The sequence below is a fragment of the Melozone crissalis genome, unplaced genomic scaffold (genome assembly GCF_028551555.1).
Source record: "Melozone crissalis strain CALT ecotype California unplaced genomic scaffold, PUWL_Pcris_2 ptg000006l_1, whole genome shotgun sequence".
In the NCBI taxonomy this organism is placed as follows: Eukaryota; Metazoa; Chordata; class Aves; order Passeriformes; family Passerellidae; genus Melozone; species Melozone crissalis.
In genome coordinates this window covers 49,259,894-49,287,442 of record NW_026535784.1, presented here as the reverse complement: position 1 = coordinate 49,287,442, position 27,549 = coordinate 49,259,894, and the positions used below count along the sequence as shown (strand labels likewise).

The 27,549-nt window shown below is 43.0% G+C and overlaps 1 protein-coding gene across 17 annotated transcripts in view; it reads left to right on the top strand.

Annotated features, from left to right (window-relative positions):
• The window catches only part of ADGRL3 (adhesion G protein-coupled receptor L3), a 490,221-nt gene that overhangs the window by 322,667 nt on the left and 140,005 nt on the right, over positions 1-27,549 (top strand). For 16 of the 17 annotated variants that reach the window (XM_054296033.1, XM_054296021.1, XM_054296027.1 and 13 more), the window contains one exon: positions 26,530-26,610. The exons of the other annotated variant lie outside the window; for it this stretch is intronic. In XM_054296033.1, the coding sequence (XP_054152008.1) occupies positions 26,530-26,610 (81 nt within the window). The remainder of the gene's footprint in view (positions 1-26,529; positions 26,611-27,549) is intronic. 17 annotated transcript variants of the gene reach the window in all.

Below are 27,549 nucleotides of genomic sequence, written 5' to 3'. Positions count from 1 at the left end.
GCTTCTATTGAGTTTGTGAATGTGAAGTGTTAGTAAGGATAGCTCTGCATCTCTTCTCATTCTTCAAGAAGTTAAACCCAGAACAGTATTCAGGTTATTTTATTTTGTGTCCTACTAGACATATGCAGAGAGGGAAACAGAAGGCTGTAGTGACAGGATGAAAATTTTCTGCAACCTAATCAGTTGACATTCACCAGAGTTACCTGTTTTAATTATCACTCACTTACGATACATTCTGTGCACATAAACTCAAGAAAATACCAACAAGCCTTTCTCTCCAAAAAGGTGAAGTGCTCCCATCCTGCTTCCCAGTGCTGTGCTGCATGCAAGCACACACATTTCCCGGTTCTGTGCCTCAGCACCTCCCTGAGCAGGAACAGCTCTTGCCTGGACGCCAGCCAGGGGGTCCTGGGCATCACAGAGACCACAAGTTCTGTCTTTTAAATTCATTAGGTGCCCAAGTGCTGGCGGCTCTTGCCAGAGCTCAGGATATACTGGCTGAGCATTTGGGTGCTTAGGTGGGCACTGGAGCATGCCCCGTAGTAGAGAAGTCCAGGGAAGAACTTGAACCAAGTTAAAGATCTCTTTGTGCATATTTTGGCCTTGGATGTCCCAGCAGCCATTCCCAGTGACGTGGGACACACAGACCGTCCATTTTCGTGAAGATATTTTAAATTTTGTCCAGGAGACCCAAGTATTACCATATGGGCTGTTCCATGGACGTGTATAGTTAATAAATAAATATGCCCAGTACATAATGAAGATGCTGATATGATCAGTAGGACTTTGAATAAAGCCTAAATGTGCTTAAGTGTCTTCTGCACATTTCATATTAACACTGTGGACTGCCATTCTGGTAATCAAATGTGATACAGAAATTACATGGATGTCTCTGATATTTTAAGAATCCCAGAGGGTGCATGTCACACTTTTATCTTCCACATTTTGTCAAGTATTGTGGGATGCTCTCTTGACGTGTGATTGCAAGTATTTTATTCAGTCAGAATGTTTGGGTTGTTCTGTGCTTTTTCTTCCTGAAGCAGTTTCACAATGCAGATAAGGTGAACAGTCTGTCCTTATAATATGCTAATTAAGTGCATTTGTGTCTTGGGTAAAAGATGTGGCAGTATGGTGATGAATAAGGACTTTAAACACATATGACACCTCGTTAAAATGTAATTTTCACATCATAAATCTGAGGCCTTTCCTTTGACAGCTGAGTAATGTGGGCAGTGGGCAGAGGAGCTTGAACATTTCAAGGCTGCCATGTGCTCACACGTGGCTGGAGCTGCTTCCTGCGCTGCTCGCCTCCGACACCCAACTTTCCTGTCCAGGAACGCACCAAAAGGGCTGCAGGATCTTAAATCCCACTTGTGCACAGGATATGAGCTGCTGTTGCTTCCAGAACCCCTTGTGATAAGCCACCTTTGCTATCTCTGAAGTTGAATCCGGGCTGCATTTTAAAAGGCCAGCTGAACCTTTCTAATGAGCAGTCCTCCTGGTGGACAAAAGGCCATTTTTTAGGGAGCTGCTGAGTTTTTAATTGCTGCTTCTCCTGTGTTTTTACTTCCCAGTTGCTTTCCTCCCATGTAGGAGCGTCCCTGCCTCTCTCACTTGTGTTCCTGTGTGTTGCTTACAGTGACAGCTGCTGGTTGCGCAGTGTTGCTGGAGGCTTTCAGAGAGATAAGCTCTTGCTTTCAGGAGCTTCTGCTAAACGTGTAGTGTGACTGCAGCCCTGACTTCTATCCACCAATATCTGCCCACATATTCATGTTCCATTTAGGCAATGAATATTTCAGTCCCTTTTTGCTGTCTCGGGCAGAAAGGGATGTCTGAGTTTGGAGGTGAAAAAAGCAGAACATCTTTTACAACAAAGCAGGCCTTTCAGCCTACATTTGTTGGGCAGACGGTACCTTAAGCTCAAAGGGACAGTATTGCTTTCATACTCCATTTTAAGGCCTGATCTGTCTCTTAATTTTTACCCTGTTTTAAATTTGCCCTTTTTGTAAAGCAGTGTTTGAGTAGAAAATGATAAAAAAGAATCATACAATTCTGAAATTAGGGGTTTCTGCTTTCTGTCTGGAAAGCTGGAGTTTGAGCTCTTTTGTCTACCTTTTCACAAAAAACCCTTAAAAAGTGCAATATTCCTCAGCTTCAAAATTCTCCCTTTGCAGAGCGTGTCATAAATATTAATACTGTTTGGTTAGTGCAGTGGGATGAACTTCAGTGTCTCTTCAGTGTGAATAAATGCGTGGTTGCTCCTCTTTCCTAAATAAAACTACCATAGAAGAGCGGATAACTTTACCAGAGTTGGAGCAGCCTTCCTCTTCCTCAGTTTTCTGCTCCTGCTCTGAGTCACCTGTTCAAACCACCCTGAGAAAATGGAACAGCAGACCTAACCCATCCATGAGCTAAACTGGGGTACTGCAGTATCCTCCTAGGAGGTCAGTTGTTGCCATGGCCTATATCCATGGGCTGGGGTCATGTTCCCATGGGAGTGCTTGGGGACTGGGCTGGTGGGCAGCCAGGATGGTTGAAGTAAGGGGAAGGGCAGGAAGAGACAAAATGATTAAGCTAAAGCTTCACTTTCAAGCTTCAAAACAAAAGGAGGCCTGAGGCTGCGGCACTTCATAATCCTGTCAGACACTGTGAGGGGGAAAGGACCTTGCCAAGAACGTGTCTGAAAAGCTGAGACAGCTGTTTCTGGCAGCAAGCATGGGATGCAGATAGGGGGGTGATTGCATAGGGAAAAAAGCATTAACTGCCAGTGAAGGATGGTGGCTTTTCCTCTTGTGCAGCGAGCTTCTCAACATGAGGAATCAGCCTCAATAGTGATTAATTGTTATTTCATTGAGTTCGAGGCCACTGAGTCATGCTGACATCAACCATGGCTTATCAGTCCACTTAGCACCAAACCCAGCTGTGAATGTGCCAGCACTTTGGGTTAGAGCTGTTTGCCAGCGGCAGGGAGCAAGAGGTGACACACAGCGAATGTCCAAGGCTGCTTTTTGCAGGAGAAAGGGACTGCATTGTGTACTAGAGGCAGCCTTTCAGTGTTGAGTTTTTAAACATGATTTTAGTGATTAGTCCATCGTTTATCCCTTGGCCAGCAGATTTAGCTGGCTTGTGTGCGGTGATGGAGGTCTGCATGGGACTGGGGCTTTAGCCCAAGAAGAGGCTCCTGGATGTTCCATTTTTGAGCTGTTGCCTCTGACAGCTTCTTTCATCCCAGGCCAAACTGAGATAATAACGTGCCATGCTTTTTCTCAAGACATTACCCTCTCCATGCAGGTTGTATTTGTGCACCTCGACACCCTGTGTGATGCAAACACCTTCTGCTCCTTGCAGTTCTGGTGTGGCCTGGCTGCAGAGCCACTAGCCTGGCTTGGGACATGGTTATCCTGGATTTGGTTTTTTTGCTACTGCATTTTTGAAATGAGCAGCCTTTATTCCTGTTCCCCACTGAAAATACCTCCACCACGGTAGCTCACGGGTCTGGATTGCTCTCCTCCCTCGTCTGCCACTGATTGTGTTTGTTCTGGAAATGACTAGTGCAGTATTTTTAGCAACACTTATTAAGATTCGTCTCCTAAAGTCTAGTTCAGTGTTGCTAATTAACTTCTTCAATGCCACCAGCACCACTCTGCAGTGCTGCTATGCCAGGTTTTCTTTTTTTTTTTTATTTTTTTTTTATGGATGCCCTGCCATATTCTGTTTTAGAGTGAAGGCAATTAGGGGAGGCATTGGATGCCCTTCTTTCTGCCTCCATGCTCATGTTAGAGAAGAGCAAGAAGCTCTTCAGGAGTCAGCTACAAAATTACTGTACCTTTAAGGGGAAGCTTTAAAGAGCCTTCCCTTGACTTCAGGCAGTTGTGGTGCTGTCCTTGGCAGGTCCCCATCCTTCAGATCCAGCAGCAAGTCAGCTTTCCAGAGGTATATCAGTGCTGATAAGAAGTACCCCAAGGCATGTGTGAGGAATGGAAGGGTCAGCATTATCCTCATAAATCCAACTGAACTCTTACGGTAGGGTTGGATTGGATCAATTAGTGGTAGGAAGGGAATTTAGGTTGAAGGAACAAAAAGCGTCTTGGTAGCTAGTTTGAAGGCCTCCATGCTCAGGGAGAAATGGGACCGGCCATGAAGGGTCCCACCCTGAAAGGGGAACACAGATTAAGGAAAGAAAAAAGTAGTAAGCACTTCAGAGCACTCCATCTCAAAGTAGATTTTGTTGTTAGTAACTACGCTAAAGCAAGAGAGTCGAGTTGTGAAAAAATCAAAAGTGTTGATTTCTTTCAGGGGAGTCCACCAGGTGTGCAAAAGTAAAGGTTGATATAATGAAAAACTTTCTGGGACAAAATCCCAGAAGAGTTTCAGCTCAGCTTTTATTCAGATAAATCCTCTGAAGCTGGTGGGAGTTTGGGCTAGAGGCTTCAGGAGTGAGTCTGCAGTGGATTTCTGTTTGCTCTGGAAGGAATTGCATTTTGCCAGTGAGAGGCCCTTTGACATCCTGATTTGTGTCTGAAGCATCCAAAAAGAATATATAAATTGTAAGCTGAAACAAATGGTGAATATCCATATGAATTTAAGTTGCAATATCTGCCTTACATTTTAATGTTGAAAAGGTTATTTTTTAAGGGTGTGCTCATGATTGGAGAGCAAAGGAGGCAGTAAAGGCTTGGGTGAACGAGATGTGTCCAAGAAAACAATGTCATGATTGTTCGCTGTAACGGGATTTCTTCACTATAAATAGGATTTTTGCTTGATTAAAATGTGCTGAGAGGAAACAGGACTTCAGGGAAGTTTCACTGAAATACAGGGTTCAGTTTGAAGAGACTGGCACTGAAGAGGCAAACCGGCCGTGTTATGTTACGTAGCTCCTTGGGTCTGTTTTCACAAAGTACCACCTGCTTGAGACTCAAAAGGAAGGGGGAAAAAAAGCCCAGAGAAACATCAGAGCTAAAAAGTATAGAAGTTATACGCTGGCCATGACAGAAGATGGGAAATCAGCTGCCTTTATACCAGTTTGAGCTGGCTTACTGGGGTGCCATTCATGCTTCCCTCAAATGGCTGGAATAAATTAATGCAACCACTGGAGAGATGAGGCGTTAGGCAGCTCTGCAGTTCTTTTTCATCTGTTGGTGTTTGGGACAGAGACAGGGAAAGGGCTGTCTAAGCTGCAGGCAGAGAGAAAAAGTAAAGGCAACATCAAGTATAGACATGCCAGCAGAGATGAAGTCCCTATCCCACTCCTAAGATCTTTCCAACCTACCATGTGAAGAAAAGCTTTTGTGGGCCCCCATGTGCTGGCCTTCAGCTGCTCCTCTGTGTTAAATTATTCCCTCTATCCAAGGCGTGCTTGGAGGATGCTGTGGCTCACTAAGGTCAATCAGCCTTGGATTCATGTGATGCTTTGCACTCTTGTACTGCCAAATTAAGCAAATGACTGGTGATGTTAATGTGAGCATGGAGGCTCCAGGAGGAGGGAAATACTGAGGGAAAACTGCATGAAGAAGAAAAGAAAAAAGAGAAAGGGAAATTAGGGAAATTTTTCTTTTTTTTTTTCTTTTCTTTTTTTTTTTTTTTTTTGAGGAGGGATAGTAAAATATATTTGCTTGATAGGAGCATATTGAGTACCTTGGTAGCATTAACAGCAGTGAATATTTCTGGCCTTCTCCTCATAAGTGCTTGCTTTTCTCACTGGACAGTAACTGCCAAGTATTTTCTTGATGCAATATTGAGTGTGTTAGAAGTTTTCACGAGAAATATCCTCGGAATGACTGGAACAGATTTTCTTGATGCAAGCGTTGTGCTCTTCTCTGTGGCAAGTATCAGGCTGAGTGAAGGATGCCATCGCCCAAAAAACCAAGCCAAGGTGGAGAGTGCTCTGGCAAGTTTCTGGTGGATTTGGGCAGTTTGAGGTGAACATTCATCCAGCATTCTGTTGGGAGAGGTGCCTGTGGCTGGTGCCTTGCTTGTAAATGTAAGTTCTCTTTATGGATAATTCAAACCTCCTCCTGAGCTCGGTGGGGAGTAAATGAAGCTTTTGGGTAGCCTAAAACTGCATGGTCAGAACACAGTGTTGTGTAAGGCTGCTGTAATGTGTTTTTTTCATATAAATGAGTTCAAATTGACTCTGGTATGAGGAGTAGAACAGAGAATTAAATTAGATTAATAGATTTTTTAAGACCAGAAGGGACCATTAGCTCATTTAGTCTGACCTCTGTAATGCATTCGATTGGATTTCATCCGCTTCCTCTTCTGCTGAGCCTAATGACTTGACTTTAACTGAAGTGTACCTTCAGAAAGGCACCCAGACAATCAGTGCCTCACTTCACTGAGTGCTTTTCTTGGTTGGATATTCTCTCCCTCAGTTAAGAGGCAAAATAACATTCGCGTTATAAATGTTTTGATTGTGCCTATTTGCATTATCCATAAAAAGGTAAAAATGTGTTTCTTGGGTTGTACTCTTTGGACCATGCTCAGACAGTGCTCTGGAGATTGCCTTCTATGGGAGCTAATGGTAGGTCTGATTTTTGGGTTTTTTTTAAGATTTTAGAAATTTGTTACTGCAGTGGGAAATTCCTGAATAGACCAAAATAGCAAATAATTCACTAGCAATGAGAAAATAGCTTTCTGGGCACTAAAATCAAGCAAGCCTTTACTTTCAGATGTGTACTTTATGAGTGCCACTAAATGTGTGTGTAAACCCTGCTTTCTATGTAAAAAAATTCACCAATCTGAAGAGCTTGCATACTGTTCTCTTAAGGCCACTTCTATCTTTGTTTGAACCCGAGTGCTAGGGAGTGACATTTAAACCTTGGAGTTTGTCATCAAGTTCTAATTTTCTCCTTGATGAAAACATCTGTCCATGGGAAAGGGCAAAAACTTGTTCCAGCAGTTTTTGCATAAGGTATTGAATGACTTAATTCCAAATGGGTGTTCTGATTGTTGACTTGTCTTTCCCCCCCCACTTTTGTTTCTCATACTCTTTTTAAAGGAGTGTTCTGGAAAAAAAAAATAAATTATGTTGATCATGCAAGGAAATGAACTGTAGAGGATACAAGAAGTAATTGAGTAATTAATTGTGTTAAGAGCCTTGTTAACACTAGTTTTTTCATGGCAAAATATACTGGCAAATTCTAGTGGAAAGGGGTTGTGATTTTCTTAACATGCAGACATAAATTTCCTGCACTCATCAGTGCCTTAATTCAAATTGAAATATGATTTTTCCCTCAAACCCCATGTTTTGCAATACTTTGGATAAACTTCACCTTCAGACATTTCTTGATGGTTAGTAACCACTTGAGAGAGGCTTTATTAAGGCTGTGGCTTTGTTAGATTGAGCAGTGTGAGGGTAGGCATGTATCCCCCTCTTTTCATTGGAGAGAGGAACCCTTTAAATGGGCATGTATCAAGGAAGGCTAGGGGAAGTCCTCTCTTGCCCTTTACAGCAGAATTTATGCCCAAAGTGATCCTGTGCATGTTTGGAAGTCATTGTCACAATGTTCTTGGCAGAGTAAGCATCAGCTGTAAACAAAGAAAAAATATTGGAATTAGCCAAAATTAGTGCAAAGTCTCGTTGGGGCTAGCTGGTATGAGGCAGTGCCAGTGGGAGCTTTGGGCTGTGGGTTTCCAGACAACCTGATTTGTAATTGAACGTGGCAGGCATCACCTTGCTGAACCATGGCCCCTGCGTGTTTCATTAAATCTCCTCCTTGTGATGTCTTCTAGGGCAGGGGAAGTGATGTGAAGTTTCCTTCTACAGCTGGTTAACACTTAGCAGTGAGGAATGTCTTTTCTTTAGTGAGGAAAGCCACAGCTGTAAAAGCAGGTCCTCTCCAGATGAAGCTCTTGTTACAGTGGCCTGGCTGTCCTCTCCCTACTCCAATTTGAAAGGTGATTTTAATATGCCAGAGGAATAATCATGAAAAATATGACATGCATCAGTGCATTTCTCTAATTCATCTTCCCTTGAAACCTTTGGACCCTTTTCTGATAGGTAATATGTAAGGAAAGATGATAATCAAGGGAAGGGAGGGCTAAGGAAGCCTTTCTTTCCACTGGGAATCCACAGAAAACAAATTAATATTTTTGCCTGTAATTAGAAGAAAGGAGAGGTGATCAAGTTTTAGGAAATCCTTTAACTTGCAAGGCACAGACTCTGGCCAGCCACTAAAGGTGATACTTCCCATAGCTGGCATGACTGATTGGAGTGACATCTTTGAGGCATTTAGTAAAAGTTTCTGTTTGTTTAGAAACCTGTAACAAAGTCCCTTGGATATTTCCTGACAGTGTGTTGGTGTTTTCTTGTCCCCTCAGTATCTTTATAAACTTCAGTTGTTGATAATACAAATCTGTTTTACCTCTGCTGGGCTTGTCACTCTCCTACTGCAAGAGATTGATTATTGATTTTTTCAATTATTATTTTTTCTTATTATTGCATATTTAACAATAAAACTAAGTAATGTTCTATTCCCAGCTGAGTCTCCAAAGACTGCAACTGTTTCTCATTATAAAGGGGGAGAAAGTAATTAAATTTTGATTATTTTTCCCTTTTGCCCAAATATCCTCACACAGTGCAAATTAAATAAAACTATTTAACCATGACAAGCACTTCTGCTGATTAATCCCTGAGAAGTGAAGCTGGAAAATGTGTGCCACACACAGGCAGGCCGTCACACACGGATGCCTGGAAAAAAGGAAACCCGGAGGAGTCTAAGACAAGCATGAGTTAATCAGCCCAACAGAGCCCTGAATGGGAGTTTAAGCAATGGTGACGTCCCTACCAAAGCTGATATGAGCTCTTTGAAGCCTTTTTTTTCCTTTTTTTTTTCCCACTCTTCCCGATACTCTGAAGAATCTTTTTCCCTTCTGGCTTAATTGCTAGAGATTAATTGAAGTTCAAGAGCTCAGTATTTCTAGTAGCCTTTATACTGAAATTTAAGATGGGTAATTTAACTTTCAATTGATTTTTTTTTCTCTTCAATTTGAGCTTTTAGTATGTGCATATTTTTATCTTGGCTACACTTGGGTTTCCTGAATTACAGGCAAGCTTACCAAGAGATATTCATTATACAAATGTGTTTATTAACAACATAAAATTTGTTGTACTGAATGCCTGAAAACTGGATCCCATTATTAAAAAGGAAAATATTTTAGGCAATTCAGAGCATCAAAGAAAAAGTTGGTCTTGTCTACCCAGATTTTTACATGCCTGGTTTCATTACTTATTAAAAAACACTGGTGCTTTTTGCATGGGCTTCCAGGTCAAGGTTAGCCCTGTTCCTCCATTTGAGCAGATTAAAAGCCCAACTTGATGTCAGTGGTCATGTCCCCAGGAAGCGACTCTTCCCCAGAAAAACATTGCCTCGCTTTTATGGGGAGGTTCTTGGGCTTCTGGAGGGCCTGTGAGGTGGCTGCTGGCTTGGTGAAAGCCATGTCTGCATCTCTGAGATGTTTATTTAGGTCTATTTGCTGTTCATCTTCTTGTATCTGAAATCAAACATTGAGTGCGGACTTGTCTGAAGCTACTGCTGCAGGGAGCACTATTGACAGTAGTGCTGTCCACACTGTAGATGTACAGATGGATAGATACTCGTGTGTTAATGAGATATATTTGAAAAAGTAGGATTTTCATGCTAAATACACATTTTTTCTCACTGAAGACAGGGACATAAAAGGGTTTTTTCTCCTTGGATGAAGCTGTCCCAAGCAATTCACATAGATATCAACATTTGATAGGCTTCCCTGACTCAAGGCATCAAGATATTATGCAGACCTAATTAATTTGATTTTGCACATCACTCCAAATGCAATATAGGGAATTGATATATTTCTATCCCTTTATCTATTTTCTGTCTGATGGGATCTTCTTTTCTAGGCAAGACTACTTGGGCTTTGGCAGAGCTGTGAAGGTCCTTGGCTCTGTCAGACAGCATCAGCTGGTCAATACCAAGCTTAGCAGGAGAGGAAAAAGGCCTAGACCAGACCAGAGGGGCAGCAAGATTGTGAGGAAATTGAGAGGTTCCAGAATTAGGCAACAATTCGTGTAGTTTTTAGTGAAGCAAAGACTGAGTTCTAACTCTGACAGGGTTAGACTGCATTTGTTGGGCAGTAGTTTGCAGCCTCTGATGCTGCCAAGTACAGACGTGGCTTTGAAGAGGAAAGAGCATCAGCCTGATGGAAATTCAGAGACAGATTGTTGCAGGCTGGAGAGGAGTTGGCCAGGTGGCAATAGTTGGGGCATTGCTGCTCTCAACCTCCTCCTTCTCTTTTAAGGTTGAAGGTTTTTTATACCACCTTGGGGATTAGATGTAGAAAACTGTGCATTAAACATAGAACATTTTAGTATTGCCCAAGGGAAAAAAAAAGAAAAAAGGCAGTATTATGGAAATGAAAGGTTTGATGTCCCTTGAGTCAATATTGTGTGAAAGTCACAATCCTTTATAAATTTCAGTCTTTTCTTCCAGGTTATAATAAAAATAGATCCTTGCACATCATAATTTCCTTTGGTGAGCAGGTTATTCTGACCCGTTCTTTTTCTGGAATGGACTGACATTATGGCCCTTCAGCCTTTCCAGAAGAATGTGCTGTTCATTTGAGCCTTGTATCCTTGACTCATTGCATTTTTAGGCAGAGCAGGGAAACTGTAGATTATCTACCTAGAGGGGATGTAACAAGGAATATTCCCTGCTTTTCCAGCTAGCCCTATGGCTATATCATGTCAGTTTCATACTCTGCCCTTTCTCATAGCTCATAACTTTCATCTGCAAGTGGGGAATTTTGGAAAGACTGGGCGGTGCTTGCTGAACTGCCCAAGGAGTGTCAGGTTTGCTGACCATTGGGTAATAAGATGAATCACACATCCTGCATTTTGCCTTGGGAGAAAAAGGAGCAATCATGCCAAGCAAATTACTGGGTGATTTACTTATTTGAAATTCTGGAAGGGAGTCTTTATCTTATAAATCTCATGTTAGGATACATTTTGTAACTGTGCCCAGTGGTGATATATTTGTCTATATAAAAATCAGTGCCTTAGCTGTGCATAGGGAGCAGATCTCTGTGCTTCACCCTGGCTGGGATTGATATCCAGAGTTAACTAGGATTGCCCAGTGTTTATTTGTCTGCTGAGATGAAGCTCTGTGTTTCATCTGTGTTGCTAGATGCATGGGCTGAGATTCAGCTCCTGGCTGGAATGGAGGGGTTGGCATTTAGCAGGGAGTGCATCCTGTGCCAGGTTTTCTGATGGTTGGGTGCATCACGCTGAGAGAAAACCAGCAAAGGGATCTGAAACACGCAGGAAAATGTCACATGCCGGGGTAGAGGGATGAGAGAGAGGTGACCAATGGAGTTAACTGTCAGTATGGCCTTTTTTGTGAGAGCTAAGCACAGAGGACTTCAGTTAAAAATCACCCTTGCTGCCTTTCCAGGGTATCTTTCCAGGGAACGGATCCAGGGCCTGCATCTTCTTGAGCTGGGCTGAATTTCTTTCTGCATTTTCTGCCATTCTAAGAGCTTGCTTTTCCACTTCATATTGTGGGGTCCTCCTCCTCCAATCAGTCTCACCTGAGTGCTTGGATACTCACTGTTATCTGTAGGGGGATACAGTATGGGTAGATGAAGGGGGTATAGAATGTAATCAAAGATTAGGAGCAGGCCTGATGTTAACAGGCCACACCTGTGGCTAATAAGAGGAGTGTTATAAAAGAGTGGATTGGTTGGCTGAGGGGATCTGGAGTCAGTTGGCTGTTGTGAGGATGAGTCAGTGCCTGGAGGAGCTGCCTAGAAGAAACATCAAGGAGGTACAAAACTCTAGCAATATGGAACCCTTGCAATGTAATGACAATAGAACTCTTGGAATATAATGGCGACAGTTATCCAGTGTTCTAAGTCATCTTCAGACAGTCATGATACTTTCTTATTTCATTGCACCCCACAGTAAGGTTATCACCTGCTTTTCTCTGTGCATGTTAGTGCTGCATTCATGGTATTTTAAATTGAATTCTGGACCTTTGATCTGAAGCTAGATGTGGACCAGGGCACAAAGGTTTTGCTGATATCAAAGTTTGTCTACACAATCGCTGTCTGCAGCTTATCCTTTGGTTAAACATACTGATCAGTTCTGATGTTTCCAATGCATTAATTTGCCTCTGACAATTTTCTTAGCTAAAATTTGAGCAGCAGGACTGCTGACCTAAAATGACCCTAAGTTCTTCATCTTGGAGACCTCCTATTTAATGAAATTTTGGTAGATGATCAGATGATCATCAGCTTGGGGAGATTAAAACAGAATTGTGAAGTTCTCCTTTGTCCTGTGCCCATTGAAAATGTATGATGCATGAGTTCACTGAAAAGTATTATATTAGTTCAGAAAAGATCACAAATGGGCTAAATTTTATAAACAGGCTTGAAGACCCTTGCCAGCTTCTGGTGGGCAGAGGGTGGCACCATGTATCTGCCTGGCTACCTTTTTGCCCTTGTAAAAGAGTCCACAACAGCTTGAGAGAGGAAGCCATAGAAGCACAGAGGATGGGTGCTGCTGCTGGCCCATTGCTGCATTGCAAATCCCTGTAGAGTGTCAGTTTTTGCCTCCTTGCACCATGGCTTCTTCCCAGCTGAATGCAGTTCGGTACTATTTATATCACAGTCCTGTCTGAGGCTGGGGAGGGCTGGCTCCACAGCTCACATAGAAAAGTGCAGCCCTGCTGAAGGCAGCAAAGTTGCAGCCATTTGCTCCACCAAAGGAATTGCTCTTTTGTCTTGTCATCTCTGCAGCCCCAGGGCATGCTGCTCCTTGCTTGCTTAATTGCCAGTTTAATCAAAACCTGACTCGCTGTTTCAAATATGATTTCTCCTGCTGAACACCTCAAGCTGTCTCAGCAGATCTGTGTGCACACCCCGAGCAGCTGAAACGTCTGGCTCTGGTTCAGGGTGCCGTGAATCCCAGCACACTGCAGCTGCCCTGGTGCTGTGGCTGTGCAGTGATGGTCCCAGGCCCAGCTCATCCCAAACCTCCTTGAGAGATTATCCCAGCATAGCTGGTAGGACATGGGTGCTCATCTGCTCCAGTGCCAAATCCGACAGCCTGACTTTGTTACCAGATCACCACCGGGAGTTTGGGCTTCTGGGACTGTGTTCTGCTTTCATTTTCTAAATGCCCTCTAGAATACAGAAATTTTCACAAAGACAGCTCTACAATTTGCCCTCTGAAATGCAACTTCAGGGCTGTCAGTGCTAGTGACTGCATTGCTGAGCTCAGGTATGGTTTATCCAGAGTCTCTGTGATCACAGGATTTTCAGTTCTGTTGAAAAGTATAAAAGTCATATTGCATTTTTAAGTGGAAAGCGAAGCTTTAAAGTATGGATCCTGAAGACTTTGAGGCACAGCAAAAAAAAAGCCTAAATCCATAATATTTATTATTTCTTGTGGGCTCTATTTTCCTTTGGTTTAAAAGTCCTACGATGTAATTGCAGAATTTAGGGCTGCCGCTCCTGACTTGTACGTGCCTGAGACTGAACGTGAAATGTCTTCCCAGCACTGACTTTTGAAGAATGTCATTTCAAGCATCTGAAAAATGAGGCTTTTTCACAGTTGTTTTTTTTTTCTTAGCTGTCCTGGGTGCTCTAAGCTTGTTCCAGTCATTTGTAACCTTTGTAATCAGCTTGACTGGGTACCTGGGGACAACCTGCAGCCCTGCTCATCCATCTTATGAAGCAGATAGTGTAGGCATTTGCCCTCAATCCACTGCACAGATACTTTGTTGCCCTCCACTTTTTCCGTTCTTCTTTTGTTCCCACACCTTAATGAAAATCTTTCAGTGTTTTCTAAACCTCTGCTTATCCTGAGCAGAAAGCCACCTTTGTGTCAAATAACAGGCAGCTTTCAATCTGGCTTCTCATCTTTATGAAACTAATTGGAGATTTTTGTCTGGTGTCTTGCAAAGGAAAAGCTTTCAGAGGACTTGCTCCCTGACCACAGGGATTCAAGATTGGATGCCAAGGTCTCCAACCTGCTGTGAAGGTGTTCTTGTCCTTTTTGTGGATGCATCAGGATATGGGTCCCTTTCTCCTCCCCACCCACCCCAGGACATTTTTCCCCACTCTATTCCTCCCCTCTGTCCATCTTTGCTCCTGTTTCATTTGCCTGTAAATAACAGCAGCATGATTCCTCAAATTTGGTAACTTGAGAAGGAAACCCCATCTCTAATTAGGACATCCCTGGAGGAAAAGCACAATGAAAGCTTGAACTCCTGCACAAAGAAGTCACCTGTGCCAAGGAGCTTTAACCCACTTTGGAAGGGCAGACTGGCATAGGGAGCAGCGCAGCCACCTCCATCAGTGGCATTCTTCTCCATCCACAGGGGCTGTGGAAGCAAGGTGAACTTTTGGTTGAGGCTTGCCCAGTATTCAGCTGCCTTGCTTGAGGACTTACAGTTAGATTTAGAAAGCTGAATTACACTGTTCTGAAAGTGTCACTGCCATGGTGGGGTCACAAGTACTTCCACACTGGAAATTGTCTGTCTTTATTTCTTCTATTTCTTTCTTTAAGCAGATTATGGCATGGTGGGGTCAGAAGTACTTCCACACTGGAAATTTTCTGTCCTTATTTTTTCTATTTCTTTTCTTTAAGCAGATTATACTGTATTAGAATCCCTCTGCAACAAGTGGGCTAGTTTGTAATGCAAGTTACTGAAAGCAAAATACTCTTTTATCAGATGATTGTGTACACACAATTCTTATTGTAGTGGTCACCAAGCCACTCGACCAATGTTACTTGGAACTATCATGTCAATCAGAGCTGGAATGGCTGATATTACTGAGACTGCACTCAATCCCAAGGTGCCAACCCAGAAATCATACCTCCCTCTGAGTGTCCCCAAAGCCACTGAGTGCTGTTAGATGTAACCCTACAAAAGAAGGATTGAGCAGGGTTGCTCTATTCTTCCTCTAGTCAAGGCAAAAAAACCATGTATCCATCCTGGGTTCCTAAACAATGAGGTGGTCATTACTGGGGTTCAGTGTGAGGCTAATTCTGCAGAAGTTAGAATCCCGCATGGGTCAGATACCTAATCAGAAATAGGAGTGTTCTTCCTTTCTTGCTTGGGTCACAAGAGGGTGAAGAAAGAGCTTCTTGTCCCTGATAAGAGGCCAGGTTGTCCACATAATTGAAGCTTGGATTTGTCAGTTCTTCGGTCAAGAGATTATTTAAGAAACTGAAATGCAAAGTTAAGGGTTAGCCTGTTAGAGGAAGTTTAGCTTGAAGTGGTGGTCAGGGCCAGCATATATGAATATGTAAATCTGTACATTCATTAAAGCAACTAAAGCGTTCCAGTCTAAAGGGTTCTCTTGCATTGAGATATTGGGTGATTGTGTTTCAGAGGTGATGGAATGTATGACTAAGGACAATTTGAATGATGTCTGTTGTAAAGGAAAATACTCTAAGCTAAAGCTGTCTATTACGTTTATAGCAGCATATTTTACTGCAAAGAACAGGAGCCTGAAGCAGAACAAGCTGAAACAGTTTTCAACTGGGCTGAAGCACACAACATTTTGGGTGCACTTTTCAGACTCTGTGGTCTCATTTTCAGTCATGCTGGATGTTTCCTGTAGTTTTTGGGGGGTCTGACAGGCAGATCAGAAGTGATGTAGTGCAACAGCCTCTTCCCCTGCACGTCTGCAGCCAGGTCCTTGGGATCAGGGAATTTGGCAGTGCCTCGGGACCCTTGCCCCAGTGCTGGCAGACAGAGCAGTGCCCCAGCAGACCTGTCTGCTGCCCTTGCAGAAGGCAGACATCCAGCATGATTCATCCAGGGCGAGGGAGGCTCAGGCGAGAATTAATTTGTATTATTCGAGGGGTACCAATCAGGAGCTTATTGTTCTAGGCAGTGGGCAAACTTATAATCAAAGCTGTCATCCAAAGGCCTACAGTAACATCATGGGAACTAAGATAAGAATAATCCCAAGACATGCTTGAAAGGCCTTAAGGAATGCAGGTCCCAAGTACAGAATATCTGATGCTAAAAAATTCTATTTGACCTTGTATGAAGCATCTGGCCTGTAGATGTTGGCTGTATGAACCTGTGTTCTGTGCACAGTTATTCAGAAGGTTGTGAGCTGGTGCAGTTTCTGACCCATTTCAAACTTCTTATTTCCTGGCTATGAAGAAATAAATAAGTATAGAATGACAGCATGAAGGGAACTGACAGTAAAATCTTCTATGTCATTCCTGACTTTGTCAGACAATGAAAAGGGACACAATGAAGTTTATAAAGTCCATAGTTGACTTAACTAGAAGTCAAATTCATAAGCTACGGACTTCAAATCTCTTTGAATACATAAACCAGTAATTCTGCTTCACAAGTCTTGGAAAAAAAAAAAGAAAATTGGCCACATTGAGCATGGGTTTCCTCAGATTGGTAAAGAGGAGAAATGAACATCACAATGTTTTGATACTTAGCTCAAAAAACTGGAGGAAGACCCTATAAGCACAACAGCAGTCACCGAGTTATAAATCTGTGTTATATGCAAAGGTGAAAAGAGTGCAGAAACAACAAAGCACCAAATTGTCTTTGCTAAGCACTTGGGCTGCTTGGCATTGCTTCATTTTAGAGGACTGGAGATTTCTGGAGCTCCCAACCGAGGTGATAGGAAGAGATGCTATTTTACTGACTGTGACAGGAGCATGCTTAATCTTTGCTGTAAAGTGGTAAGAGTGCTCCCAGGATTTGGTCATCAAAAATTGTATTCGGAATTGTCACTGATGCAGAAAGGTTATAGATATATTCACAGCTAGGGACCAGGTTTAAAAATGCTTTGATTTTGTTTTATTTGGGCTAAGGAAGGGGAAAATGATTCCTTAAGATTATTAAAAAAAAAATCCACTAAGGCTTTCTTTGGATGGCTGATCCAGCAGTTTGCCTGTTATTGGCATTGGACATAAACTCAGGCCTGTAATCTCAGTTTCCTGTTCTGCTCATATCTGCACCCAAACTGTATTGACTCTGTCCTCAGTGGCAGGCAGAAAGCCCATATGCAGTCACTATATATGTGAATTAGGGAAACTGTTGTGTTCAGACCCTGTGTCTGTGTGCAATGGGGAGGTGCAAGTGACTTCTGAGACCTTCCTCTTCCTCTCACAGGTTTCTTCATCCAGCTAGGTTAATGATGAGCGGTGCAGCAAAAGCAGACGATCTCCCCTCTTCTCCCCCTTTCCTGACATTGAACTGAAACAATGGATTCTTTAGGAGGCTTTTGATTGAGAGAGAAAACATGAAAACAGAGAGGAAGTCTGTCAGAGCTGGATCAATTTGCCCAAACAGCTCAGTTTTTCAGCTGACAGCATTTTAGCACTCAGAGGGGAGTTGTCAAAATCTCTCTACAGGCAGTCATGTCCTTCATGCTGAGAAATACCTTATATTATCTTGAAAGATAAGAAAGAAGAAAAGAGAAAAAAATAAAAAAGGAAAGACAAGATGGCTTAGATTCCTGTTCTTTTAGGTCACAGAGCATAATACCCACTCTTGTTTCATTTCTTCATCAAATCATGTCGTGTTAATCTCGTTTGCTGCTTGATCACTCCCTTTGAGATGGAATCTGTCCCCTCTTGCAGTGTCCCACTGCATCACTGCTGAGGCTTGGCAGCAGGCAGGAATGCAGGGCCAGGCAGGCAGCACTGCCTGTCCCAGGGCTCCCTTTGCAGATCAAAAGAAGTGATTAATGCAGTTAGGGTGCACTGACCCACAGGGAAAGCAGATTACTCATCTTTGCACTTCCTTAAGGAGAGCAGTTGCCGAAAAATACCTGTAATGAAGAAAATGCTTTTATGCTTTATTGTCTGACAGCCCTTCCTGGGCTGCAGTCTCAGGCAGGAATAGTCACAGAGACCCATGAGAGATAAGATTTAAGGTTTGCTGTATTGGCCACAAAGCAGTGGAAGATGGAGCTGATGAAGCTGGACAGGAGGATGCAGGTTGAGAGGCAGGGAATCAGGCTGTGATGAAATGGGGGCTCACAGCAGAAGTACAGGCAGTACTGGGGAGGTACAGTGTGGAAATGGAGAGATAAAGGCTGGAAAATAAAGACAAAATTGGAGGGGACATCTCCTGGAGGCTGTCACAAATGGAGGCAGGGGAGAGTGACAATTTCTTGGACCACATCACACAGTATCTGAAACCACGAGACACTTCAATTACTGTCTCCAGGCTGGTGACTCACAGATCTACCTGTCTGCTCTGGACACGTCTCCTACCTCATAATCCAGCATCTTAGCTGATTTCTCTGACAAACCCCCTGGATGCTTTGCCACTGAAATTTAAGCTCAGCATGGCAAGAGCTACTGCCTGATTTCTTCCTCTCCCCCACTGCTCCCCTTTCTGCATGAACAAGAGTGGCATAAGTAAGAGAATGACAGGGCTGTGTCCCAAGCTCTGCCTCTGAGGAGCTGTGAGCTGTAACGCATTTGGCTTTCATTAAACCCCTTGACCTGGAGTTGCTCTTTAAATTATGCTGGCAGGTGAATTTAAAGCTGTCTGAAAGGCAGTGAAGGAAGGTTGCAGTTGGTGAGAGTCTCCCTGGGGCAAGGAGAGAGTCTGGTGTGGGACTAGAGGGGCAGTCCAGATACAATGCCACCACTGTTCCCAGCTGTGGCTTTATGTTATGGTTAAACTGATAGCTGTCCCCATCCCACCTCTGGCTCTTTTATTCTTCCCCTTTCCTATGCCTCATATCTGGCACTGCTGCCACAGCAGCCTGAATTGGTTCTGCTCATTGAGCCAGTGGAAAACAAGTTATTATTGTTTTCATTGGGTCATTTTCCATCAGATCAGCTCTACCTCGCCCTGTGCTTGCCTTAATTGCCAGATCTGCTCCAGGAGAGGAGATGGGAATGCCTGGCCATGCCACAGGGGAGAGGAGAGTGCTGTGAAATGGTTCACTCTAACATGAGGCTGCAGCCTTGATTAAGAGCTACACCCAGCTAAAAGAGATGGGGGAAAAAAAAGAATTAACAATATTCCTTCCCCTCAGAGAAAGGGAAAACTAAAGAAAAGTCTTCTGATTATGGGATCTGCTGCTCAGCATCTGATAGTGTGAGGTGGACAGCCCCAAGGAGATACCTTTCAAAACAATATAAGGAATGATTTTGGCTCTGCAGGAGATAGACTGGATGACTTTGGCTGGGTTTTCCCTTGACTTCTCAGTCTCAAGTCATTTCAGGCACACCTGGGGCAGAACAGGCTGGACTTGACCCACTGAGGAGGTTGGGAACATCGTGTTGGATTTTTGGGGCAAGAACAGAGTAAGGACAGCAGGCACTCAGCTCTTCATATCAGATTCAATCTCTGAGAGGTGGCTAAAAAAATCTCACTGAGTTTTGCTGTATTTGCCATTGCTAAACCTGCTCTGGGTGGTTTGTGACCGATATTTGTCATCCGCTCCAGGGCTCTGAGGACTTCATTGCTCCAAATCCCTCTGTACCAAAATCCTCCTCCTCCTCCTCCTCTCCCATGTTTTTCAGTACAGGTGGCTGATAAATTGTATTTCATAGCGCAGTGAGCACATCTGGGAGGGGAGGGAAAATTCAACATGTCATGTTTCTTTAGCCTGCTGGGCAAGCCTGTGGGGAGACAAGCTCAAAAAAAGTGCAGCCCTGGAGGTCAGGTCCCTGCTTGGGGCACTAAGGAAAGCCAGGCCTGGATGCAGCCTTGCTTCCTTATGGTGGGGGGACAGGGGAGACAGGAGATCTCTAACACAGTTTAATTAACATGTCACATGTGAAATATTTCCCAGGTTTTTTAGTTCTTCTTCCTTCCCAGCCTTTCTACCAGGCTCTTGTAGCACAGTGTAGATTTTGGGGTGTGCACCGCAGGATGCAGAGCATCACTGGAGCCAAGGTGCTGCTAAATGCAAATGTTTTGAAGTCCTTAATAGAAGGATGAGGTTCATCCAAAAATAAATTATGATGATCGCACATCAAAATGAGGAATCTTGGTGTGACTTTAGGAAGCTCATTCACCTCTGACTTCAGCTGGAGTATGAGTTTCTGAGTCCTAAATACTCCTTGGAAAATACATATCTGCCACTAGTGAAAAGCTTCAGGTTGTTTTACCTGCTCTAATACTCAGGTTTTAACCCATTCCTTTGGCTTTAACCCATTCCCATTCCTATTTTAGTCCTTATTTTCTCCTGTAGCTCAAACCTAGCCGTGGTGCTCCCAGGTAGTGGCTGTCACATGAGGGACAGTTTGGTCATCAAAAAGGGTGACTTTGATGTCCTTCCTCTCATGGTTCGCGCTGTTTGTTGTGACAAATTAAAAATAGGAATAGTAACGTCTCAGAAAAGTCTAGGCCAACCTCTGCTTATGCAGGCATGCTGCCAGATGCTGCTTTTGGATTTGCATTTTCTCTAAAGCGTGAGATGCATGCGTGACAGGGACTTAGCCAAACATCTCCCCAGTTTACCCCTTTCCCTGCGTTCTTGTCTGAACTTTCTTCCTCGCATCCAAGGTCTTCTTTGCATTTGCCAGCTGCTTTGACTAAGCCTGGAGTTTGCTTTAGCACTGGGGACATCAGCCATAGCCCACTGAAGGTGCTGGTGTTGGTAGCCTCTGTTTTCAGCAGGCAGGAGTGACAGGAGCCAGCTGTCCCTCATGGAAGCCACACTGCAGGTACCCTGCTCTGTCCTGCTGCAGTGCCTTTGAGCTTAAATAGTTTCTGGTATGAAGTACAAGAGGCAAAATGGCAAGGGAGCAGAGATAATGTAGCCAGAGAGCTCCTCCTGGAAAAGAGGGTTTTCTTGTGCTCAGAAGCATCCACGGCTTGGAGGGAAGCACAGGGAAATGACCGTGGGAGCGAGGGAAGAGCAGGGAGAGCGTGAGTTGCTGCTACCCTAAGGAGTTAAAAGGGCATTGAGAGATGAAAGAGAGATGTACAGATGAAAGAGAGAGACTCCATAAAAGGCCATGAATAAATGAAGCAGTGGACAGAATCTGTGCTAACTCTGACGTGTCTGAGGAAGAGAATGGCTTTATAAAAGCTGTATTTAAAAAGAAGGCTTTTAATGCAAAATGGAAAAGGGTGGGCAGTGAGGGAATGGTGTTTTGTAAATGAAAGGCAGACAAAAAGGCTGCCAGAAGAACTCTGAATATATGCAGAGTAATAGGTCTGAATTAAATTTGTTTAATGGCATGTCAAAAGAGTTTGTTAACAAGCCCACCAGCTTTTTAATTTCTCCTTTCGTATGTTTTTATATATGCCTACATATTATGGGATTCAAAAAGAGGGGAGAAAAAAGGACAAGAAAAAATTAACTAGTTTTGAAAATGAAAGAGGATGAGAGTGATGATCCTAGGAAGCTACACTCCAACAAAGTGTATGTAGTCTTTTGCTAGAGAATAAATTGAATTTTTTAAAAAATCATGTTCACATTTACAGAATTACATAAATGTTCCCAAAAAGTAATGTTGTATTTTATAGATCAAATCATCGCAAACTAGACTGCTTTTAAAAATTATTATTTTCAGTTACATGGGGAGAAAAGCCACAGTATGTAAAGAATATTTTATCTGTAGAGATGTTAGTAAAATTGTCATTATGTTTTCCAAGCATTTTCCTCAGAATGTTTTTTGCATACCTAGTATGTGTCCATCCTATTGTTATTTTTTTATAAAGGAAAAATATATGAAGAACTGAAATGAAAGGCTCAGGAATGGATATGTGGTTTCATGGGTATTACCTAATTAATGATCCAAGCAAATGGACTAACAGATGAGGGATTAAATCCATGGAGGTGCCTGCATTCAGAGGTGCAGACAAGAGGGGGTGTAGGAGAGGCGGTACCTGGGAACACGGGTCATCAGAGATACCAGCACGAAATTAAATTAAATTCTCTGCATGAAATGCTGACTAGGTTGTCTAAAAAAGGATCTTGGGAACTGGTGAACCTGTGGAAGACAAAAGAATGCTAAAATAGGCTGGAAAATGGGTGGAAATCTGAGTAATCTGACATGACAGCAAAAAAATGTGTTGCAGTGATCGCCTCTGGATAAGGACAGCAAAGAAAAGGGACTCTCATCCCTTGAGAACAAAGAGTCTGAAGGATGTTTGTTTAAAAAAAAATATCTCCTGGTGGCTTCTCACTGCTGCTGCTGGATGTGAGTCAGGTGTGGGGCAGAACTGCAGTTCAGGTGCACAACTGTCCATACCCACCATGGGCACTGAGCAAAGGAGCAGCAGGGAAAAGGGAGAACCATTCGTTCAGGTGACTGTGGTTGTCTCCATGGCATCACCAGGGCTTTAGGAGGCAAGTCACCAAATGTTTTAAAAGGCCTTTTAGCCTGGTAAATGTTGATTTTTTTTTTTCCTTTGCTTTTGAGGGTTTGAATCTTTCAGTCTCATGTTTTCTATTCAGGTTTTCTCTTTGATAGTGCACTGGAAAATCTCAGGTAGAAAATGAGCAGGGGCCAGGCAGAAAAGTTTCCCAAGTGCACACATGACAGTGTGCATTATACTCTAGAAAAATCAAACGTCACCAGCACTGGAAATTTGGCCCAGGATCAGGAGGAAGGCCTTCCCTCTCAGGTACTGCAAACAGTGGGTATGCTTCCAAAAAGGATCAAGAGAAAGTGGTTTTAATGGATACACACATGAGAGTTTTTTGTTGCTACTTTTCTTGGTTAGTCCATGCATTTGCAGATTTTTTCTGTAGTTTTATATCATTGCATCTGTAGATGACTAAATCACTTAGGGGCAGATTTTTGAAGATGTGTGGATGTTTATTTCCTGTCTATGAGCATCCAGATCCCTTTTTTAAAAAAACAGTAAAGGAAAAAAAGTCCCTTAGGCCAAGCTATTATGTTTCCTTCAGTCTTCACAAAACATTATCTTTGTTCTCCTAAGTTATTGGCTTTTTAAAATGCATTGTATCTCTCATGTGTCAGACCCGAAAATAATGGCCAGTCAAGCACTTTTTCTAATTCACAAACATCTTTCTCATTTCCTCTACCTGAGGAGGACATGTCACCAGATAGACTTTCAAGGTCATATCCATATTGTTGCTCCCAAAATCGTTTCTACCAAACATGGGGTTGTTTTTTTTTTTTTTTTCACAGCACATGCAGGTGGCCTGGCTGCTATGAAGACTGCTGATTTGTGGCTACCTGTGACACACCTGTGCTTGCCCTGTCTCACCTGAGATGGGGTTGATATTTAGGCAGTGTTGGCCAGCCCTGCATCCCTGTGTTTTGGTGCAAGAAAAGCAGGTCAGGGACTATCCACAGCTGTCTTCCAGCATTATCCCTCACAGGGAGCCATGGGCACAGGCCTCTCCAGGCAAGAGGGATGAAGGAAACAGAACACAACCTGAGCTGCTAGGTGCAAAATTGGCAACTTCATCAAACGTTACTTTGATGATTACATTTGATTGCTGTTTACTTTTTTACCTGGGAGCTGGCTGCAGAAAGAGCCGATGGGTATAGGCAGGGTGGGACTAGGACAAGGCCATACAAGTTGTTCTGATACAAGGCATGCTTAACTTCCCATCAGCAACAGAGACATCTTGACCTTTGGTAGTTTGTCAGAAGTCTCTTTCTTTTTCCTGCATCACTGTCAGCTCAGACTCAATGTGCAGAGAAAACAGCTGAAGGACTGGAGAGACGGGTGTGGAGTGTTGGAGTGTTTCTGCCATTTATTTATTTCTTTTTAAGGCTCTCAACATCCATTTTTCAAAGTGCTTTTCTACAGCAGCTGGAACTGAAGAGAGGGAGTCCCTCATTCCTAGGGCTGGGGCTTGCAGTAAGCACCTGAAACTGCAGAACTCACTCCACAGGGACTGGGAGTCGGCCTCACTTGGGAAAGCTCGTTCTGTCAGTCTTTGAGATCAGCTTGACCTGTACCAGTGATATCAGTCTCAAAACCTTTCATAGGTACATTGAGTAATTTTTTTTTTTTTTTAACTGAGTGAGTTGGCAGCATTTTTAATGCCATTATAGCCAAGGAGACCATGTACTTGTGCACCAGCCCCATTGCCAGATCTTGCTTCTTCTTCCCCTTGCCTCCCTTCCCTCAACTGTCTCAAAGGTCACCACTGGCAATAATGGTAAAACCAAAGCAAAAATGTGATTCTGCTGATTAAAAATATTCATAAGGTAATAGTAGAGACCCTTTGTTTCTCCAGTTTGAACACTCTGATGAGCCTGAAGAACAAGTGAGCTGGCATTTACGCCCAGAAAATGAATCACAACAATTGTTTGCATAGCTTTTTTTGAAGAAGGAACATTATAACCCAAAGTTTGATTTATTAGCATTGAGAGAAGTGTGCAGTGTAACAGAAGTCTGGGGGTTTTTTTAGCAGTATCTAGTAGTAGTAGTAACAGAAGTCTGATTTTATTTTTTTTTTTGCAAGTACAGTACTGTTTTGCATCAGCAGCAAATAGATAAAAGCTTTCTGCAACTTGTTTCATTTATCACTAGAGAGCATTTGATGCTACTGCTTCCTCCATATAAAGTAAAAGCCTTAATAAAGCAATAATAGGCTTCCATAGTTATTACTCAATTGTAATGAATGTCTAAACAAACTTAGAGATGTGTTTTAGTCTTTCATGTAATGTGGGTGTATCTTATTTACTCCAGCCTAGCCCTTCAAGCCTCCAGAATAATTCTTTATTTTTGGTTTGCTCCCAGGAAGAACAGGTGATTAAAAAAAACCCAACCAAACAAAAAAACCCCAAAACCCATGCGTCAGCAGTTGTGCTCAGAGCAAGTCCAGCAAAAGGCCATAATGATGATAAAGGGATTGAAGCATCTCTTTGTGGGGATGGGCTGAAAAGCTGTGAGTATCCAGCCTGGACCAAATCATCCAAGGGATCTTACTGATGTGTATAAGTACATGATGACAGGGAATAAAAAAGATGGAGCCAGGCTCTTCTTACAGGCAGATAATGGAAAAGCTTTTCTGTTTTTTTTTTCTTTTCCTATGAGGGTGGTAAGGCACTGGTACAGATTGCCCAGAGAGATTGTGGAGATATTGGAAATCAGATTGGACACTTGCTATGGGCTCTTGCTGCCCTTGAGCTGGGCTAGGTGATTTCCAGAGTTTCCTGCCAAGCTCAGCTGTTTTACATTTCAGTGGCATCTTTGATGCAGCAAATGAGGAGACTGTTCTGTCTTATAAGGGCACTGATCATCCTGCACACTGAGCAGCTCGGAGTGAGAGAAGACTGTCTGCTTGTTTCTGCTGCAGAACCGAGCACTATTAAATGATGACTTCTGCTCACTGATGACATCAAATGGGTTTTTAACATGTAAACGAGGAGAGGAAAGCAGAGTGACTTGTTGTTTGCTATGGATTCGCCTGAAGCAAATTTCCCATGTTAAAGCACTTAAAAGCAAATACAGAATTTATGATGTGTCGGTAGATTTTAAACCTGAATTACGTCCAGTTGTTGTAATGGCTAATAATGCAAATTATCTGAGTCATCCTCAGTGTAAAGCAGTAAACATAACCTGCACATTCAGGTACACTTCTTTTTTTTTTTTCCCTTTCCCCTTTCTCATTAATATTTTATCTCCCTGAAGAGATGCTTTCAACATAGTATGTGCACCAGCATACTGTGCTTGTGGTATTCCTGGATGTCATTACAAAGAAGCCTGAAGACTGTACTGCTGCTCCTCTGCCTGCGACGCTAGCTTGGAAATTGCTTGGAGCAACAACAGCAAGTGTCAACAGGGAGCTGTATTAATTATTTGGAATGTGTCTCTTAAGAGGAATCAACTGCTTTTATTGCAGAACGAATATTACTTGAAATGGGAAGGTTACTCTAACTGTTATCATAATCTATGTGTCATTAACTTTCCATGTTTAGAAGAAGAGATTAACAACCCTGTAAATTGGTACAGTAAATATATGAATTATAAAAAAGTGTTTTTATTATAAATAGAAGTTTCTTGATATAGTTACCTCCAAATTGTTGGAAAAGGATTGAGTCTTTAGCAACTGAGAAACTGCATGATGGTGTTGGGAACCAAAAAAATCTTCCACTCATGTGAAAGGAATGCTGAGCTCTGAAAAATGATATGTGTGTCTCCTGCAGGTGGGAAAAACAGGTGGGATTGTGCTTCATGCCATGCTTCCTTCTAAAATGGCTGTGACATAGGAACACTTGTTTCCCTCCTGAAGTGAGATTAACAGATTGAATGGGTTTGTATGAAATTGGGTTCTCTTCCATAGCATATATATAGAGAGAGAGAGAAAACGTTTCAGGAGAACATGGTGTAAAGTATATGTAGTAGTGGTAAAACTTTAGTTACATGGTGTAACTAAAGTTCACCAGAGTACCCCTCTCTGCAAGAAAGAAGTGAGAGATGGAAGTGGTTTCAGCTTGTCACCAGGTGCCCCCACAAATGGAAGTTCATTGTGAAAAACACACAGAACAAAATACTTGTGAGACTGTTTTGAATCAAAATGCTGTGTATTTGACTGTAGCCCTGATAGATCTGTGTAGGAAACAGCAGAACTAAACCACTTATTTGTCCACAGGGCAGGCTCACCATGGGCAGGTTTCCTACATTGCCCCACCGATCCACCTGGATTCGGATCTGGAGAGACCGTCATCCAAGGGTGAGTCAGTGGGACAGTCTCCATTCTTGCATTCCAAACCAGCCACAGCCATGGGTGGATATCACTCACTTGTTCACTGGGCCTCCATGGCCAAGCTGTCACCTCCCCATCCAAGGACGAATTAATTAATTAGGGGAGCAGATTAATTCCTGCAGGAGAGATGTATGTAGGATGGCCGTGTCCCATGTGTCCCATTGCATAGCTTTGAACATCCCATCACTTCACAGGGTGGTTTGCTCTCCCCACTAGTTCACTTCTGCAGGGACAGGTACACTGTAGGTCCTGCCCTCTGTCTTGCACCTTTCCTTCTTAATGGCAGTGCAAAGGCACAGGGAGCTGCTGGCAGAGTTCAAAAAGGCAGATTTCCACTGCCCTTCAGGTGAGTAAAGGTTGCACAGTGGTTCAAGCCTCGATTCAGTCCTCATTGCTGTTGCTTGAGGGGTTTTTTCCTAGACTTGGTAAGGACATTCATTACAGAGGATGAATTAAATTTTAGGTGGGCTGATTGCCCTTGGGAGCGATGCTAGTAGCCAATTTGTACAGTTAGTCCAGAATAGCCCAGCTAAGACAGGTACCTGGCTTGAAAGGTGCAAATAAAGTAGTATGAATGCAAGCACTTGATTTCTCTGCCCCATTTGGAGGATCATTCCCTAGTGCTGAGTCCCCAGTGTTTGCCCCTGAGGCCTGGGGAAATGAGGTTGTCCCCAAAGCAAGCGTGTGTGGTGGTGCAGACTTCTTACACCTCCCTTTGCTCCTCTTGGTTAGACTGGCCAATATTCAGGTGTGATATTGAAGTAAATAGGTTGTTCTTCTTGGAATAAATGATAGCAAAGCAAAAATTGTACAGGATTATGAAGGGATTTCTTGGTCTATCTGCAACGGGATATTAACATCAAACCCAGGGAATGTTGTGGAAGAAGAGAAGGGGAGGAGGAGAAC